This window comes from Pempheris klunzingeri, chromosome 1, assembly GCF_042242105.1.
Source record: "Pempheris klunzingeri isolate RE-2024b chromosome 1, fPemKlu1.hap1, whole genome shotgun sequence".
In the NCBI taxonomy this organism is placed as follows: Eukaryota; Metazoa; Chordata; class Actinopteri; order Acropomatiformes; family Pempheridae; genus Pempheris; species Pempheris klunzingeri.
This window is the reverse complement of record NC_092012.1, coordinates 3,172,444-3,191,159: the sequence shown is the minus strand read 5'-3', so window position 1 is coordinate 3,191,159 and position 18,716 is coordinate 3,172,444. Positions and strand designations below refer to the sequence as shown.

At 44.7% G+C, this 18,716-nt stretch overlaps 1 protein-coding gene across 1 annotated transcript in view; it reads right to left on the bottom strand.

Moving 5' to 3' along the window:
* Nucleotides 1–13,746: 13,746 nt before the first annotated feature.
* Nucleotides 13,747–18,716, bottom strand: part of crtc3 (CREB regulated transcription coactivator 3) — a 33,699-nt gene continuing 28,729 nt past the window's right edge. The window contains exons 11-15 of the mRNA XM_070834511.1: nucleotides 17,865–18,100; nucleotides 17,399–17,584; nucleotides 16,768–16,851; nucleotides 16,092–16,302; nucleotides 13,747–14,743 (exon numbers count right to left, since the gene is read on the bottom strand). Coding sequence (XP_070690612.1) covers nucleotides 14,538–14,743; nucleotides 16,092–16,302; nucleotides 16,768–16,851; nucleotides 17,399–17,584; nucleotides 17,865–18,100 — 923 coding nt within the window. The 3' untranslated portion in view covers nucleotides 13,747–14,537. The remainder of the gene's footprint in view (nucleotides 14,744–16,091; nucleotides 16,303–16,767; nucleotides 16,852–17,398; nucleotides 17,585–17,864; nucleotides 18,101–18,716) is intronic.

Genomic DNA, 18,716 nt, shown 5'->3' with positions numbered 1-18,716 from the left:
CGAGATGTGCTACAATTTCAACACGCGACCTTGAACTCTCATCTGGAGCCGTGCAGACATAACAGAGGAAACGGCACGACAGTAGTGAGCTGCAGGGACGTTACAGCAGCCCGTCTGTCTGTCTGTCTGTCTGTCTGTCTGATCTCACATGACAGTTTCCGTTCCTACTAGTTGGCTTGTTTTTGACCACACAGGGTCACGCTGCTGGTGTAAATATTATGCCGAATCGGATGACTCACACGTATGCGGGATGTGATGCTGCAGCCATCTGAAGCCTGTAACAGATGCCAGGAGAGTGATTTACAAATGTATAAATGTTGAACTGCAGACAACCATAAACCCACAGGAGCATCAGACAGGCAGCATCAGGTGGGGTCAGTCCCTCAGATAATAAGACGTGTGCTCGCTTTAATTAGAGTATTTCAAGCACAAATATAGTTGCTTGACTCAAAGTACATATTTTCATATCAAACAGCCACTCGGCTCATACTGAGGATGTAAATGTATGATCTCAAACATATAAATTCAGTTTTAAACACAAACGGGAGTAAATAGTGCATTTGCGAGGGACTACTTTCACCGGCGGATTAATCTACACCTGGTGCTCTAGTGAGTATTTGGGGCAGCAGGGTGGTGTATTTCACCCCTCTCTACCTACCTGAGTCCCAGTAGTGCACCCCAAGCACAAGGGATTCACAGGAAATGACTAAATCTGGAGTATGTGTGCAGGTCATGACCAGCGTGACACCAAATTAAAGGCTGGTTCTTTCTATTTTTTTTAAAAACACACCTACTGTAAGAAAAGGTAGACAAATTAGCTACAGGACTTGGATTGTAAGGATCATAATTGTCTGTGCTGACAAAGTGGTGAGTTTAGCTTTAATTTAACCAGGCCAGCGGAACATCAAGGCTCATACTGTTGTTTGTGTTATTAGGTTACAGTTTACGTCCATCACATGAAGGATTAAAGTAAAACAGTCATTAATTAGTTCAGGTATCTTTTATTAAGTGGTTCAGTTGTTCGTTCCTTTGTTCGTACTTACCTTTTGTTTGTTCTGTCTCACCATGCGGGAGTAGATGTTTGGAGAGGAGGCCGGCCGAGCACTTCCTCAATTTATGGTGTTGGTGATGTCAGAGTGACATCATTGGGTCGGACCAAGTGGAGGGTTTTTTTTGTCTTTTGACAAAAGCTTCTTTTTGGTATTAAAACGCATAAATTAATATTGATCTCACTTGTTTAGCTTGTGGAGAAACGCCTAGAGGTCTGTAGTGTGTACAATGATGCAGAGGCAGATTTGTTTGCAGACCGGGTCACCGTGCTGCAGAATGGTAGAGCTGAAGTGAGCCAAGCTGTGATTGAATGTCCTATATAAGGAGCAGAGATGTGCTGCCACAGTGTGATAGCTCCTTTTTTGAGTAGCCACAGTTGAGTTTTGAAATTATGTTTCTTTGTAAATAACTTTTGTGTTGTTTAGTAATTTAAGTTTAACTTCATGGAGAAGCACTGTGAGATAAAATCACCCTTTTCAGTCTGTCTGCCACCTTCCTTGACCTTTTTTGGCCGGACTCCTCTGCAGCTGTAGTTGCATTACGGTTCACCATGAATGGGTCTAAATGGCATCCTGGCAGTAAACTGGTCAAATGGGTTACAGTCTTTTCTTTCTGGAAAGAGAACCTAGGATAGTAGATTAAATTTAAAGGATACATCCACTTTTTTTTTTAAAGTCTGTCTAAAGTGACACTCGTACGCTCGTGTGTACATTGAGAGAGTAATTCTGTAAGGTCGCTGTAACTCCTCCCGTCTATACTGGCTGTGAGGAGAGATCCCTTCCTAATGTGATTCCAGGGTAAGAGATGGATCCTCTGTGCAGAAATACTTTTCTAGTCAAGCTGGTATGAGGCTGATTTAGTCAAATCAAATAATAACTTATTATGTTATTATCCCTGAGCAGCTTGGGAAGGAAACACACACACACAAAAACTGGACTCTAAGTGTATTAAAGTATTTTGTTGCCTTCCACACATTCATATTGTGGCTCTGGGGCCCTTAAACAGCAGGTTTAGTCTCTTCTTGATCTTCTGAGTACAGTTTCTTCATGTTCTTCACATTTGTGTCGTGAAGAGATTCATCCCCACCAAGGAGACGCAGCCTTCAGAGGCAGTCAAGGCTGGCTGTCCACGCAGGTACATAAGGAGCTGGAAATTATTAGAAATGTATTTAGCCAGCTGCTGTAAACCGTACAGAAATGTTTCCATCAGCAGTAAGTGTCTCTCTCTTTCTCTACATGTGTGTATATAATGATTAGTTAAGTGCTCCGAGCTCTGTAAGCTTGTCCCGGCTTGTAGAAACATTTTCCCCATCGTTACTGAGCACACTTTGCTGTTTAGAGCGCAGTGTGTTTACTGAGAGACAGACAGCCGAGTGTTTACAGTCATCATCACATTCATACACGGACGCTCTCTCTCTCTCTCTTTGTGTGAGAGTGTGTGAGTGTGTGTGTGTGCTGCTCGGTAATAAGAGGCTTCTGAGAGGCACTTTACTGCTCCTCAAAGACATTAGTGGGGAGGTGGAGGGGGTACGGTTGGAGTGCTACACCCCCTCCTCTCTCTTTCAGGTTTTTACTGAGCTTGGCAGCCTGCCAGTGTGACTGGAGAAACTTGATGGGTGGACAGGGTTTCACACAGCACCACTGATGAAAGACTGCCGGTGGTGGTGTGAGCAGTCCTACGTTCCACACAGCCTTAACACGGCTGCAGTCAGGAAGCTCTGTGCTTTGTCGCTGTCTGACTTGGAAATGTTTGGTGTGTAGGTGGATTAAAAAGTGGGCCGACGTAAACATAACTAAACAAGATGGTTACTGAATCATTAATGTTGAAATCATGTCGACAGGCTTCTCTCTCGCTTCTTTGTCCAGTCTGCTGCTGACTGAACTTCACATCCTGACGGCTGCTCCCTCTTTTCATGCTATTTACGGCATCGCAGACGTTTAGCGTTGATTCTTGAGGATGCACACAATCATCCAAGTGGCAGCCGTACAACACAAGTCAGCTTCCAGCCTCAATATATCTCTAATCTGCTTCTCGAGGTTGCTGTCCTTTTCTATTTTTACCTAATTATTCATTCTCACTGATTATATCTCAAGGCTTTATTGCTGCAGCTGTTTGTGGTGTGTTAGGACTGAACTGATTTCACTGAGTTCATTGGCTGGTTTTCTTGGCTTGTTTGTTTTATTGTTCAGTCAGTATGAGGTGAAGTAATATTGTGAGCAAACTTACCTCCTGTGTGAGCAATGAAATGATACAGTTCCCTGCTGATGAGGTCCATCAGCAGTTCTTCAACCTCTAGAAGAACAAAGTATGAGCTCACTTTCACTAAGAAGTAATTAAGCATGATTACTATAAAACTGACAAGACGTTAAAAGTCTTCAGAACTGATCGACAACCTCTCTGGGGAGGCCAAACTTTTCCCATTTGTACAACAACTTACAGACTTATTGGTCTGAATGCATCAGTGCACTGACAAGAGAAATCAAACCCTTAACCAGGATAACATGGTTTCTGGTTGGAAACATTCTACTACAGGTTTAGTCACAGAGAGGTGGAGACTTTGTGACCTTATCTAAAAACAAAAAAAAGCCAAATAGTTGAGTCGTGCATCACAGGTTATCTGTCTGACGTCTGAAGTCGTCACTGAAGTCGAGTTGTTTGACTTGTTTTTAATGTCCTCCCAGCTCACACTGCAGAGAAGTGGAGGAGTATTACACACATGTATATAACAGTGTACACAAATCGACACGGCAGTCAGATTATGTTTTAAAAAGTCATCAGGTAGACGTCCTGTGATGATGGAGCCAAACAAACAGTCCTTGGTGTGTGTTCTCTTAGTGCCATGTTCCTCTCTGCACGTTTGCCCAGCAGGCTAAAGCTGCAACAAGACAACATGCAGGTCTGAGCAGCACAGACGGGAGATTAAAAACCTAGAAGAGTGTCGTCCTCACCGTCTGGAGCAGCGTGTTTGTGAAGAGTGCTGAGACTCTCTCAGGGATGTTGATGTGAGTTTGGGCTGAAAACAGATTCAAGAGGTAAAGGAAGAAAAAGCAACGAGAGCTCTCTGATCGTCTACATTTGTCGGCAGGATGGCACAATCCCAGCATGCATCATGGGTGGTAATTAAAGTGGAGGCGTATGTGCCCGCTGGATGACATGACAGGCTTTTATATCTTCAGAGCGTTAAAGTCTTCAGGAGAGCCTGCAGGCACTTCCTGCTTTCATCTCAAGCTGTCGTCCGTCACCTGGGCAACACATTACCGCATACATGGATGTGATGTTGTGACATGTTTGGGATGTTTGGGATGTGGCGCGGGGCTTCGTGGCTGCAGCACAATTATACAGTGGGCAGGCCGTGAAGGCTTGATGTATGGGGTTCATAAAGTTCATAAAATAAAAGAGGTGGAACAAAGAGAAACAACTAGTTTGATTTACGGCTGGCAGGAAGGTATGAGAGAATTACAGTCTGCGACTCTCAGGCTCACAAGTCCTCCGAAACAAAGCTGCTTCCCAGGCTTGTCCGTCAGGGCTTGAGTCAGTCATGGAGACATTTGCCGCCCAAGCTCATCACAATAAGAACTATTCATTACATGCAACCACCACGGTCATTTCACCACCCGCTTTCCCATAGCAGAAAATAACACAGACCAAAAGCCACTTAAATCCTCCAGTAAATACCATGAGTACATTTACTGGACTGTTTGAGTTCTGTAAAACAGGCCCGACATCTGCAACAAGACTTTATGTACAGCAAGCAAACAGTCACGTGCTGCTCTCAACTGGAAGGATGAATAAATCATCAAACACCAGCGTGTGCATGAAGCATGAAAGAAGATGCAGTGTAGGAAACCTCAGCCTGGTTTCAGCCTGGTGGTCCACATCACTCTGAAACAGGTTGTGCATGATGGATGTATCAGAAGATGTGTCATTTTGGTATTTGTAAGGATTATTAAGTGTGAAACAAAACCATGTCTGACCTCCACAGCCACATGATTGACAGCACAACACTGCCTGGATAGAAATATGAAAATATAATCTGCTCATGATTATTTATATAATATATTGGTGTGATTTCTTTACTGCACTTTATTTTATTCTTCTATCTTCCGTGAACAATGATCTGTTTTACTGGTTTTTATTGTGTCTTTGTGTCGAATGTCATTCTTCTGGTTTTCTTTTCTTTTCCTGCGTGTTTAGAGGTGATTTAAAGACGCCGCTGGGATCACAAAGCAAAGTGAAGTAACATAACTACCGAGTCATTTCCCACAATCCTTAACTGGAAGAGGAATGAATTTGCTGGTGTTTATATTGACTGAGAGAACTCTGACTCTCTGTTGATGCTGGCGGTCCCTGTGCTAGTGATTCCAGGAGTGAGGACTGCATTCGATCGCCTCAGAAACCACAGGAAAATAAAAAAAACACATTGGAGAATGATGAACGGGGTTTGGATTGAGAGCAGTAGACCTTCACACAGCATCTCCTGACCATCCAGCCAGACTACTGTGTCCTCACTGATGGTGGGGTTTATTTGAGTCACTCATACAGAGGCATCAGTGTTGAACTGAGCCTGTTGCAGTCAAACGGCCGCAGCATCAAACCCTCACCCTGTTAAAGAACATACTACAAACTAAACTCCACTTGCCAGCATGAGGTTACATTATGTGTTGGTTTTGGGAGATGTGTGTGGATACCTGCACGGAGAGGTGGTGAACAGAGAGGCTTCTCCCTGCTGCTTCACACCGACCTGTCAGAGTTGGTCTAAACAGGCCGTCTGGATGGGAAACATCTGCTGACGTTACCTCACCAGTGTCTCACCAGTAAACCTCTCACACACACACACACACACACACACACACACACACACACTGGATGTTACTGTGAGTGCAGCGAGCTGAGGTTCCACAGATACGGTGGACAAGTTGTGTTTATGTCAGGGGCACGGTAGTCTGAAGAACCACATCTCGGCATCTCAATACAAATATCCATGAGCCACCAAACACAGCTGCAGGAGTGAATCAACACCACTGCAGTGTGTGTGTGTGTGTGTGTGTGTGTGTGTGTGTGTGTGTGTGTGTGTGTGTGTGTAAAAATAACTCATCTACCAAAGAAAAACCACAAACACTCAGGAAACTCTCAGGAAACACAGTCATCCCTGACTCTCCTATTGCCAACAGATGTTCCCGCCGAGCAGAAATGTGGTTCAAACTTGTTGGCTGAGAAAAACACCGAAGCATGTAAACAAAAGCCAAACCCAGCACCGACCACATCCAAGCCTCCATCCACACGACAGACCGACCGCACATCAGAGGCTGCTGCTCCTCCTGCTCCTGTTGTGTGGGATCAAGCTATTTCAGTCACTCGCACAACACACAACACACAAACCCAGAGGTGTGACCCAGCACGCTAAAAATACAGATCACAAGTGGGATCACTTTTTTTTTTTTTAGTTGCTGCAGTGATCAGATGTTCCCATTAAAACTCATCTCTTGGACGGATCCTGAAACTTGGAGCAGGTGATGAATCTGGTGACCTGAACATTTCAGCAGAAGTGTTTGTCAGCGTAGAAGGAACCTTTTATAGCTACACTGGACGTGCACGAAGGCTTTTAGGCCAATTTAACCGTGTACTTACAACAGCAGCATCCATCGTGTTGCCATTGGACCCAAAAAGACTTTTTCCCCGTAGACTTACATCAAGTTAAGACATCTGGAAATCAGCAGATAGTTTTTTTGGACCACAAAATGTCTCGTTTCACCATCAGAATTTGATCCATGCAGTCAGATAACGTTTGGAAACTCTAAAAGAGACTGAAGATCCGGGTACTTTTATTCAAACCTTTGTGACTTCATGCACCGCTGAGCTGAGCTGAGCTGAGCTGAGCTGAGTTATGTCAGCTCTCTTTATACATCCGAGTCCAGACGTCCCCATGTTGCACCGTCATGTTTCACATGACAAATGGTTGGAAGACAAATCAGGAGAAAGGAGGAGAAGACTGTTGTAGTGGTGGATCACTGTTATCATTTAGCTTAAGAAACCGTACACGCTTGGAAAGGGAGGAGCGAGGCGCCGGGGATTCAGTTCATAGCAAGATGCCACTAAATCCTCCACAATGGTCCTTTCATGGATTTCAGAAAGTTCTATTTTTGTATCTGTTAAGCGCCACAGTTTGTATTTTATGTGCTGAGGCTTCATGTTTCTTTCTTTCTTCACCCTCTTTCACGCAAACACACATCTAATTTATGCCAGAAGAGCACAACAGTGTCTTAACTGGCTTCACTGTATGTTTTGCGCCTACAAAGAGCAAAAAACATCGTTGTGAGTCTTTTACGCTGCACTGAATGAGCAGCGAGTCCATCAGAAAGTGTGGGCTGCTCCCGGACTTTCATTCCATGCCAGCACTTTTTGACATCTGCCCAGCCTTTAAATGAAAACGGGAGAAAGCGTTCCAAACACTACTTCTATCTCCTCTTTTATCAATATCACAACCACCTGAAGAAACTCAACCCGGAGACATTTTCTGATGCAGCTTTTAGATCTTCTCTCCGTGGGGTCTGGGCAGAATTATCTGGAAAACAGCACAGACGCCACGACTCGCTCAGCCACATAAACATCAGCAAAACATGTGGTAAAAACACAGAGCCGGGAAAGTCAAGGGTGCTTCTCACTGCAAACAGTAAAAGAGCAAGGACATGAGAGCAGTTAACTGCAAAGACAGAGGAGAAAAAAAAAACAGCACGGACAGGATGCGAATGTGGAGAAAACAGGAAATCAAAGTGGTTCAGTAGTTTAGTTAAAGTTGTGATTGTGAGCTTTCACTGCTGCACCTGTGATTACTGGTGAAGATGGAGAAGAAATCCAGGTCAGCTGCATTTCCTCCACCTGGTTTGGAGAGAATAAACGAGGCTATGTAAAGAAAAGTGTGGGTTCAGGAGTTTGTTTCTGTTGGGCAAGTTGTAATTATTCTTTCATGCCAGTCAGTGTTTCACACCGTCTGTGTGCAAAGACAAAGAAAGTCAACGATTCTAATAAACTAATATGAGACGACGTCAGCGGAAACAGCTCATTGTTTCCCAATTTTACTATTTCCATAACCTTTTTTTAATATTTTGAGGGAAACTGAAGCCATCCAAGAAGGAATATTCAAATTAAACACACTGTGGCTTCAAGTTAACAAGGAGTGCTCGGTAAGTATTCCATATTATATACTGAAAAGCACAACATTTAACAGAATTTACAGAAAATCTGCAAAAGAAAATGCTAACTGATGTGTGTTTCCATCCACTACTCACATGTGGATATCAGGAGTTTGTTCTTCGAGATAACACACACGGTCAAACCTCAAATACAGAAAAGCAGAATGTGGAAAACATTATGGACATAAGACATTTATGGTTGCTTCGTGAATACTTTGAGGAAGGTCACAGTCTCTGCTGCGCTCCACAGGTCTGATGTTTCAGTCACAAACTGTCATGAGTTATTCAGGAGGTCTGTTTCTGCTTCACTTCACATTTTGGTTCTACTGATACAACTTTCCCTGCTCAGCCAAAGGTAAAAGCTTTTTTTTGTGATATTTGGACTTAAATCATAAAAATGGTCAATAAGTATACTGATAAACATTCAAAGTGAAAGATGTAAGATATTTAAAGTTAAATATGTTTAGTATTCACACTCGTTCATCATCATTATTAGTAGAAATGGATGGAAAAACTTCAGGACATCTGCTTTCCTCTCATGGTGGAGACAACCAGGATAGATCCGATCTATTAAAGTAAAAGTACGACAGGGTGAAAGAAAAAAAGTCACCTGACGAGGAGTAACCAACCAGGAAGCAGAGGGGGGAGACGCTGTCACAGTAGAGAAACAGAGATGAGGAGGTGAGAGGTCAGGGTCGACGCTCGGCTGTCCTCCTCCTTCACGGCACTGTGGGACAGTTCATTTTACACCTGGGCCTTCAGTGGTGTCCTACCTGAATAAACCACCTCTTAATACCATCATTATGACGTCACGGCTATAGAAACCATCACTATTATACAGAAAGGCAGTAGAACAGGACGCTGCATCGCAGACAGGGATCTCATGCTGGAGAATGAATGACATCACTAAAGCAAGAAACCCAATTAAAAGAATTCAACAAGTCACCAAACACTTTAACCACCGACTCGGCTCCAAACACAGAGGCGTTCATTTCTTTGACCCTGGCAACACATGATGGCTGAAATATGATTGGATAAAAGCTCTAATATAGACATACACTGCTGGAAGCCCCCCAGCCCAGAGACACAGAGACACACTATGAAATGAAGAGCAGAGACTATTAGGAATAATCTAAAAAGGTTAATGGGAAAATATTAAAACGTAAGTCAGTGATTCTGAGTTTAGGCCAGCAGAGAAGGCCACCACTGTGTTTAATGCACATTCACCATCACTGCAGAAGGTTCCTGTCCCCTGAAGCTGAAGAAGAGGCTGCAGAACTGTTTCATGAAGACGTGGTTAGAGTTTAGAAAAAAGGGGGCCGTTAATAAAATGTGTTGAAATGTGCCACAGCAGCAGCAGCAGCATCTCTTCAATCACCACCTCAAACAATCTGTAAGCTGACATAGAAATGTTCTGCCAGTTATATACGCATGAATTCAGACATTTGACTTCACAGCTGCGTTAACGGACGGCAGAACGAGCTCATACTGTCTCTACCTGGTCTGCTGCACGAGTTAGCAGAGGAATCATACGTCAACACAGAGTCACATTAGAGTCAGATTAAATATCTGACTCCTTAGCTGCTCGATCAGTGTTTCCCATTCCTGGTCCCGAGGGCCCCACTGGCCTGAATGTTTCTGCTCTAACACCCCTGATTCAAAGGAACAGATCCTTAGCAGGCTTCTGCGGAGCTCTGCGATGAGCAGATCTTTTGAATCAGGTGTGTCGGAGCAGGGAACCATCTAAAAACATGCAGGGCGGTGGGGCCCAACACCGGGAACACTGTGCCAGATGCTCCATACTGTCCTGCTAACTCTGGGTTTGTCACGGCTGGTTTCCCTCTAAAAGCTGCTCTGGTGGGAATGTGGCTCACGTGGTCAGTAGGAGTGAACCAGAACAGTAAAGCTACAGCTCATAACATAAAAACTAGACGCTGAAAGATGCTAAAATGGTCCACACACCTTTCTCACAGCTGTGTAGAGAAATCACTGCTGTAAACACACCTGTAACAGTACCTGATTAAATTAAAGGCAGAGTAAACCCCATCATCTTAGATTCACCAAAAGACCTGTCAGTAAACATAGAAATGATTCTCTCCATACATCTCTATGTTTGTACGTACAGGTCGTCGCTCCAAGTCTGAATTTTAAACGTTAAATAAAACAAAAGCAGCTTGCGGATACAGTCAGTCTGAACAGACTTCAGTAATTACTTTGTGCCAGCAGCTCAGTTCAGTGCTCCTTCAGGTTCCCACCAGCTGGACGGTACACACACACACACACACACACACACACACACACACACACTCCAACATCATCCTCAGGGGAATTTCAGCCTGGCATCCTGACCTGCCCAGACTCACTCTGTGGACCAGCTCCAGTTCTCTGACTGATGACTGTGATTATCTCTTAAGATACCTCACTCCGTGTGTGTGTGTGTGTGTGTGTGTGTGTGTGTGTGTTGTTTTGGGAATTCACTCCCAGATTGCCGTCTATACGCGAGTTTGGCTGATTTTCAGGAGCCCACACGGTCCATCTGCCAGACTATACTGTCCTCTCACATCCTATACTGTATGTCTACTGTTTGTGTGTGAGCGAGAGGGCTGCAGGGCTGCAGTGCCTGCTGGCTGCCAAATGTCAGATCTATAAATCCAATATTAACCAATTGTGGGTAAAAATGTATTGAAAAGAAAGCACTTTTCCAGCCACACGTGCCCACATACATGTTCTTTGTTAACATGATTCTGATGTCAGTGATGCTCAAAACCCACTGAGCAGTGATATATCAAAGCGACGGCACTTTTTCTTGCTGTTGCTGCAGCTTATTACAAGGAATCACAGTCTGTGGAAACACTGAAGGAATCTGATGGTGAATTTGTCCCCGGTGATTTAACCCCACAGTGGAGCGTCTCTGCAGGCTGGTAGGGAGCTAGTAAGAAAAATAAGCAAATTGTTACCATGTGACTCCAATTTGGATCTTGGCAAATAAACACTGAGTATTACTGCCATTAATTTCCCCTTCAGGTGGCCTTTGATGAGCTGCAGAGGTCACAACAAGAAAAAAAACTTTAAGCCAGTGATGTCGCAGTCAAGAGAAACCCATTTTTTCTACAGAAGAGTCCAGATATTTGTCCAAACTGTAGAGTTTTAGGAACCAGTACTTGGCCTTCACCACACGGCCGTCCTGAAAAGTAAAAATCCAAAAGTGAGGAAACTTTGACAGACTGATGACAGATGACGGAGAAGATTATTTCATGTGTCGAACCTCTAAATTAGACCTTAAATCGGCTGCCGGCTCAGAGTCTCTTCCTAAACTGATGGTCCGTGAGCTTTGTTTGTAAAATAAAGCTGTGGTTTGATGGTGAGAATCACATCTTCTCACCAAAAGAGAAATAAAGTACAGCTGACTTTGTTTAGAAATCATCAGTCAGCAAACAGAAAGAGAAAGAGCTCGACAAACATCACAGTTTTAGACTCAACATGGGAAACGGCACCACACTGCTGCCATCTAGTGGCCGGAGCAGCAACCACAGCCGGTAACATGGACACAGCAGAAGCGTCGGCCTCATTACACAGTATAGAGTTTTATTGTTTATATTAAATCAGAAAGATAAGCACTATAACATACGTTACAAACCAAAAAGATTTTATATCTTGGGGGGGATGGGGGGGGGAAACAAACTCAAATGACATTGCAATAAAAAAAAAAAAAAAAGTAGTAACACTAGTGGACAAAAACATTCTTTAAATAACAGAACTGTACATTTTAATATGCAACTAAAAAAGTAAGACACAAAAAAAAACAAACAAATGAAACAGTGAGACTAAGTGACAGAAAGATGGGCCGTTAGTACCAAACAGAACTAAAGCTAACGTGATTACTAGCTGATACAGGTTACTGCTGGAATATGAAAAGTCAAAATACGACAAAGTAAGGCAGCAGAAGGCAGCAGGAAACAGGCTGGGACAGAGGAGGGACAGACAGACAGACGGGAAACAAAACGGTACAAACACGGGAAAATTGAACTGCAAAGTGGCTCCATAATTCAGCCCACCGTCTTACAAAGTCAACGAGAGAGCAGGTACAAATGTTTAATAGCTGAAATTGAATATAAACTCTTAGAAAACGTCCACATGATGACCCCGACACCGCTCTTCATTTTGCATTTGACAAATAATCACACTGAATCTCTTTCATAGCTGAAACACAAACGGTGAGCCTGCGATCCAACACGCTGCACGAGGTTCTTCTATGTCAACAAAAGCTCTGGTTCTCCGACTGCACGGACCCTCTTCTCTCACTCACACACACACACACACACACACACACCGTGGACACTGGACACATGTAATATTGGGACTTGTCGCAAATTTGATCCCCCCACATTGTGTGCACGCAACAAAATGAACCTGCAAGCCGTGCCGCACTGCATCATGTCCAAGTTGCACCCGTTCAACGGGTTTTTTTTTTTTTTTTCGCTTCACTGAGAAAAGTTGCATAGCTTGAGGAGCAAAGAAAGACGTTTGCTCCAAATCCTTTTCAGAAGCAGTATTAAAAACAGCTCTCTTACTTTATCAAAACAGACACGAGGGGACACCGGATGCCCTGAATGGCCGAGTCTTTATAAAAACATGTCACTACAGGAGCACGTGGTCAAAGCCCAGAAAGTAACATCTCATCTCATCACCAGTGTCTCGCATGGTACTAAAAGCAGACACCCGCTGCTGGTGCTTCTGAAATGTGTGTTTGTGCAGTGCTATACACACATATTTAGTCACATAAAGGTTTTAGCGATGGCTTCACTCGACTTCTTTGGGTTATCAGGTTAAAACAAGGAAACAAAAACATTCTCACCAGGTGTAAAAGTATCCGTCTACACGCTGCCAACCAATTAGTGCAAAAAGAGGTTTAAGTGCAATGTTACATGATGTCCGATGTCCACATGATTACAGTCTGCTCTCTGAATGAGTCACTTTGACTGTTCAGCCAGGGAGGGGGGAGGGAGGGTGGGGGCAACTGTACTGCTGTAACACGAGGGGCAGGAAGCCGGATGCAAACAGATATTTAGGACAAAATGGATCCACAGTAGCACAGCGCATGCCCTTATTCACGACAAGAGTTTAAGTACAGTACAAGCGCCATTACAAGTCGGTACAAAATGTAAAACGTATGCGATGAATGTACAAACACAGAAGTATTTTCAAAAACAAGTCACAAAAAAGGTTCCTTTTTAAAACGGGGTTTTGACGCGGTCCCAGTGCCGTCAAAAGTTCAGCCGACTCATCTGTGAGAGGGGGAGACGGGGGAGAGGGGGGAGTATCCATCCAGATTGTAAGGAAAAATATAGCATTCGTTCAACACATCTTAGAATTTTATTTCTTAATTAGAAATTCAAAAATCTATACTTTTAAGTAATATTTACTTATTAAAATCTCATCTTTGTAAACAGTTTGCCCTTTTTGTTTCTAGTTTGAAAATACATTCTATTCAGATTGAAATTGAGGCTTTTTATATATATATATATATATATATATGCGTATGTATATATAACTATATTTATAGATCTGTGGCAAACATCTCAAAAATAATCTGATACCATAAAACAAAAGCTCTAATCTCCTCTAGTCTTCATTTCTACCACGATTGTTCAGGAGCCTGAAGTAGCACGGCTGCTCTGTACAGATGTTGGTGACGCGTGTCGCTGCTCCAGCTGTTAGAACAGCAGCTCTGGGCTCCCGTTCCCTCGCTCACTCACTGGAGCTGTAAGACAAGTCAATTACGTGTCGGCAGCTCTGCTGCTCTCCAGGACGGTGATGGGGTTGCTATGGCGTGTAACCATGGCGATGAAGGTTGCCATGGCTTCGGCGGGGAGGAGGGAGGGTGGGGGATGCGAAGCTGGTGATGAGACGGGAGCGGGAGGACTCGATCGTCCGAGTCTTTTTGGTTGGAGGGGGGGGGGAGCGGTCTGGAGGAGGTTCAGGCTGTCAGAGCCGGACCTGCTTCTGCTCCTAGTGCTGATTCAGAAACCCGAAAACTGCATCGATCCGGCTCGTTTAAAACAGCGTCAGAGAGAAAGGAGCTCGGGCGTGTGCGAGGGTAACTTTGCATGAAGCAGGCGTTTGTTCACAGGTCACCTCCTTAGAAAGTGTGCGTGTCTTTCACATTTGATGAATCTTAGTGGCAGTGGATGCATGCACAGCGCCCCTACACAGACTGGTTGCATGCACATTCAGATTTGTACACTATACACTGCAAATCCACGTGTGCACGTTCTTGTCTTGTGACGCTCTTCGTGTTCAGAGTCTGTCACTGCGGAAAGTATCCTCCACAGACGGGTCCGGCAGCACCATGTCGGGGTCGCTGAGCATGCTCAGACCGTCCAGGCTGAGGGGCTCGATGTGCAGCTCGTCCTCCAACGGGAAGCCTCCCTCCGAGTCAAAACATTCTGGCACCGTGGAGAGCGCACTGCTGATGTCCTTTGACAGACTGGGGTTGGAGTCATCTGGGAGGGAGAAACAGATGACGGCGGGTGAATGCTTCCTCCCGTCTGGACAAACACTTCCTCTCGCTACAGCTAACGGTCTCACTGTCCTCAGCGTTAGTCCTCACAGCTCTTTTTAAAAATACATCTGACACTCTCCTCCCTTTGAGACTGTTCGTTAGACCCACACATCAACACTTGCAGCCAAAATAAAGCTGGAGCCAGAAACACAAGCACAGACACAAGCCAAGCACTTAATGAAGGCATGTCCATGTCCCTCCTGGGATGAATGTCAGCCTACTGTGTTTGATTCCTGTAAAACAAGCTGCTCCTTTTTTGATTTAAGCCTCCGCAAAGAGTCACTGGCATGACCACACACTCCTGGCAATATCTGCACACAGTGACACAGCACTCTGGGAATAACTCTTATCCGTCTAGAGACAATGAAGGCTTTTACTGCAAAACGAAATCGAAAGAGAATCTGTTTCTTGTTTTTATTTTCACAACTTGCCACCAAACAGCCCTTTCCACCTTGGTACTGAAGCGGTCATGACCCTCTCTTCAAAGCCACCAGACTCCATTCACAAAAAACAATAGTTTTGTCTCTCACAAGATGGATGTTTCTGGTCTAGTTGCTGTGACTTTGGCGTTTTTAAAGTCTAAGTAAGATCCAAACTTAGTTGTTAAAACACGGAAGTCTCACGATAACACAAACTAAGCAGCCGAGCGAAGCTGCGATGGAGCAGTAATTCCTGCGTTCTGCGAGGTAAAATGACTGTTTTTGCCAATGGATGCTGGTGGCTTGGGAGAGAGCATAGTGGATATAAGGGCTTCAGGGCTGTGTGCTGTAAAGCCGAATAAATGTTCTAAATATAGCATACGCTTCAACTAATATTGATGTTTTTTTGGTGGCTAAAAAAGGGTTTTCTGCTGCCCCCGTCCACAGCAGCCCCTGCCTGCTTTCCAAACTGGGGGTGTACCGACAATCATCAATACACTGACTATGGAAAAGTACCACATACAGTCCTACTGGAAAACAATCTGAGCTATCCCTTTAATCATAAGCCATGTAGTGAAAAAGACTCTAGTGACGAAGCTGTGTTAATGAACTGAATGAGAGGACTTTATATTTCTACGGCTCTATGATAATTGAAAGGTTCAGGCTCAGCAGCAGCAGACAGATGTTTTCATAAACAACATCACACGGCACACAAACATTTAGGGGAAACAACAGCATATCAAACCACTGACTGCTCCATTTTTTGCTCTGTTAGTTGCCAGTTTTCATGTTTCATCCCTCATATTATTTCTGAGTTTCTGAGAGAAGAAAAAGAAAAGACACTGAACAACCAGCCGACCCGTGACCTACCAGTGAGTATGATGTTGGGCAGCCCTCCACTGCAGTTGGAGTACAGCATGTTGGACCTCATGTGCATCGGGTCCTGCAGGCTGCCGTGGCTGCCACCCAGCCCCGACAGGGCAGCCTGGGAGTAGTAAAGCGAGGAAGAGGAGGAGGGGTCGAAGCAAGAACCTCCTGCTGTGGAGCTCATCGTGTTTTCCAATAGAGTGAACTGGTCCAACTAGCCGGCAGATGGCGGAGAGAAAATGAGAAATGGTGAGTTCAAGTGTCGCTGTGTTCACCCTGGCAGTTTGAGTACATAGAAACCCTTATTAACACTACAACTGCTGACAGTAACACATTCTGCTCAGTGCTGTCGACTGAAAACATGAAATGACTAGCTATCGTGAGGGCCAGATTTCATTCTGACATCCGGCTGACAAACTAACCTTGTAAGGACAAAAAAAAAAAACTGATAAAACTGGAAAACAAAATCCCAATAATTTCTTGACTAAAGAAATGATGCTGTTGTAACTTGTTTGTGTTGATCCTGTGTTGAGTCACGACAACAGGGAGGAAATACAGGCCTCGTCACGACCCTATAGCAGCCTATTCTTTACTGGTCCAGACGTCTCCTCTGAGATCAACTGTGGCTGAAGGTGTGTACTACTTCGTACTTCGCCTGTGTGTGCGTGTCACCCTGTACCTGATAGGGGAGGGTCTTGGTCTGGCGGTTGGAGAACTGCTGCTCCATGAAAGGGTCGCTGAAGAGTGTCGCCATGTTGTTGTGCTGTCAGGGAAGAAAAGAGACTCAAAACATCACACTGCGGTCAAATGTGGGGAGAAAGCGAACAGTCTTCTGGTTTCTAAGATTGAATGGCGTGATGAAATGAAAATGAATTAATAACTTTTTATCAGTGGCTCATTGAGGTTAAGTAGACCAGGTTTTTATTCGTGGTTTGAATGAATCTGGGACAATAAAAACTCCCTCACTCACTTATCAAACTTCACTGACTAGAATACCTCAACATAGCCATGGACAACTTGTGCAGAATGTTTGTATAATGTTGTGTAGGCCTGTTTAGCAGGAAAAACAAAGTAGACATTAAATGTGATTGCTCAGCTTAGTACAAAAAAAAGAATCATGCAAAAATAATCTCTCACACTAATTGCTGCCCTGCAGAGACAGAAACAAGTTATGATCGTCATCGACAATGCGCGTGCACAGAACACCACAGACACGGGGGCACAAAATGTTATTGTGTGTGTGTGTGTGTGTGCCATCCTACACACACACACACACACACCCTGACAAAGGCTCTCTTTATGGCACTCACTTGGCTCGTGTTGAAGTCCATCTGGATGCTCTGAAGGGGGGAAACAGGCTGATGTTGCGGCTGCTGTTGCTGCTGGTGCTGCTGTTGGCGTTGTCGGCTCTGGTCCACTGCATGCTGGGATTGTTGGTAGAGCGGATAGGGCGGGGGCGGCTCCCTTGGCATGTTGCTGGTATCCAAAGCAACTCCCTACACAGGACAGAGAAAGCCAGCAGGAGTCACTGCAGACTGACTACAAGCTTAATGAAGAGTGGGGACGTGACGCTTATTCATCCTGATAGTGGTGTCATTACTTAACGACACTTCCTCCATCAGTGCAAAGCTAAAAACAATTCCACCAGTGTGTTTTTTTTTTTTGCTATGGCAGGAATGTTTACTTGGAAGTCGACTTAATTTCTGACAGCACCGGTTCCTGGTTTACAAACTGCAGTGACCCAGGAGAAGCCGGGGTGGTGTGAGGGGTGTGTACCTGTGTGATGGGGGACAGCGAGGGGGACATGGTGGGAGACAGCTGCTTGGTCAGACTCCTGCGCTGCTCTGTGCCAGGAGACAGGGTGAGGGGGCTGATGGGAGCTGGCCGTCGCCGGGGGGAGTTGTTGGACAGACGCAGGGACGAGTTGATGGAGGGATTGCTGAGCGACGACTGCAGCTGGCAGTTGTTGAGGGACGCCTGAATTGAGGGATTGCTCAGAGAGGACGACAGACCTGCAGGGGCAGTGAAGACAGCAAGACACTGATCACACAAAACGTACATTAGAATAAAACTCCTACGACAGCTGGGAATCCAGAGCAGATATTTTAGAAACCAAGAGAACATGTGGAAGTTATGATGTAGTATGTACTTGATTTTCCAGCGTGCTCTCCAGTCCCAACCCAACACACTGGACTTTATTGTTTAACTGGGGAGGGAGAGAAAAAAGGAGAGCAGAGGAAAGGAAAATGGGAAGACAGAAGGAAAAGAAAAGAGCTGATTGTAGCGAGCCAAAACAGGGTCAAAGTTCCCCCGTCACTTTGGTGCTCAGCCAAGCTGAACTGTGTTCGACATGGGAGCCCTACCACGCAGACGCTCACAGAATACAAAAAGGAAACGCTGAGTGGGAACAGCGGTGGGCGTGCTCAGATCAGGCAGTGGAGTTCATAGTAGTGAGGAAGCTGGAGACAAGAGAGATCATTCAGTGATCTGTCCATAACGCACGGTTGGCTGGCAGAGAAAGAAACCTGGAACCTGTTCAAAACAGTGGAGCAGTGGTTGCCAACTTGAAAGTCTAAAGCTGGAACGGACCTTAAGATTATTAAACACATAAAGATTAGACTCCCCACA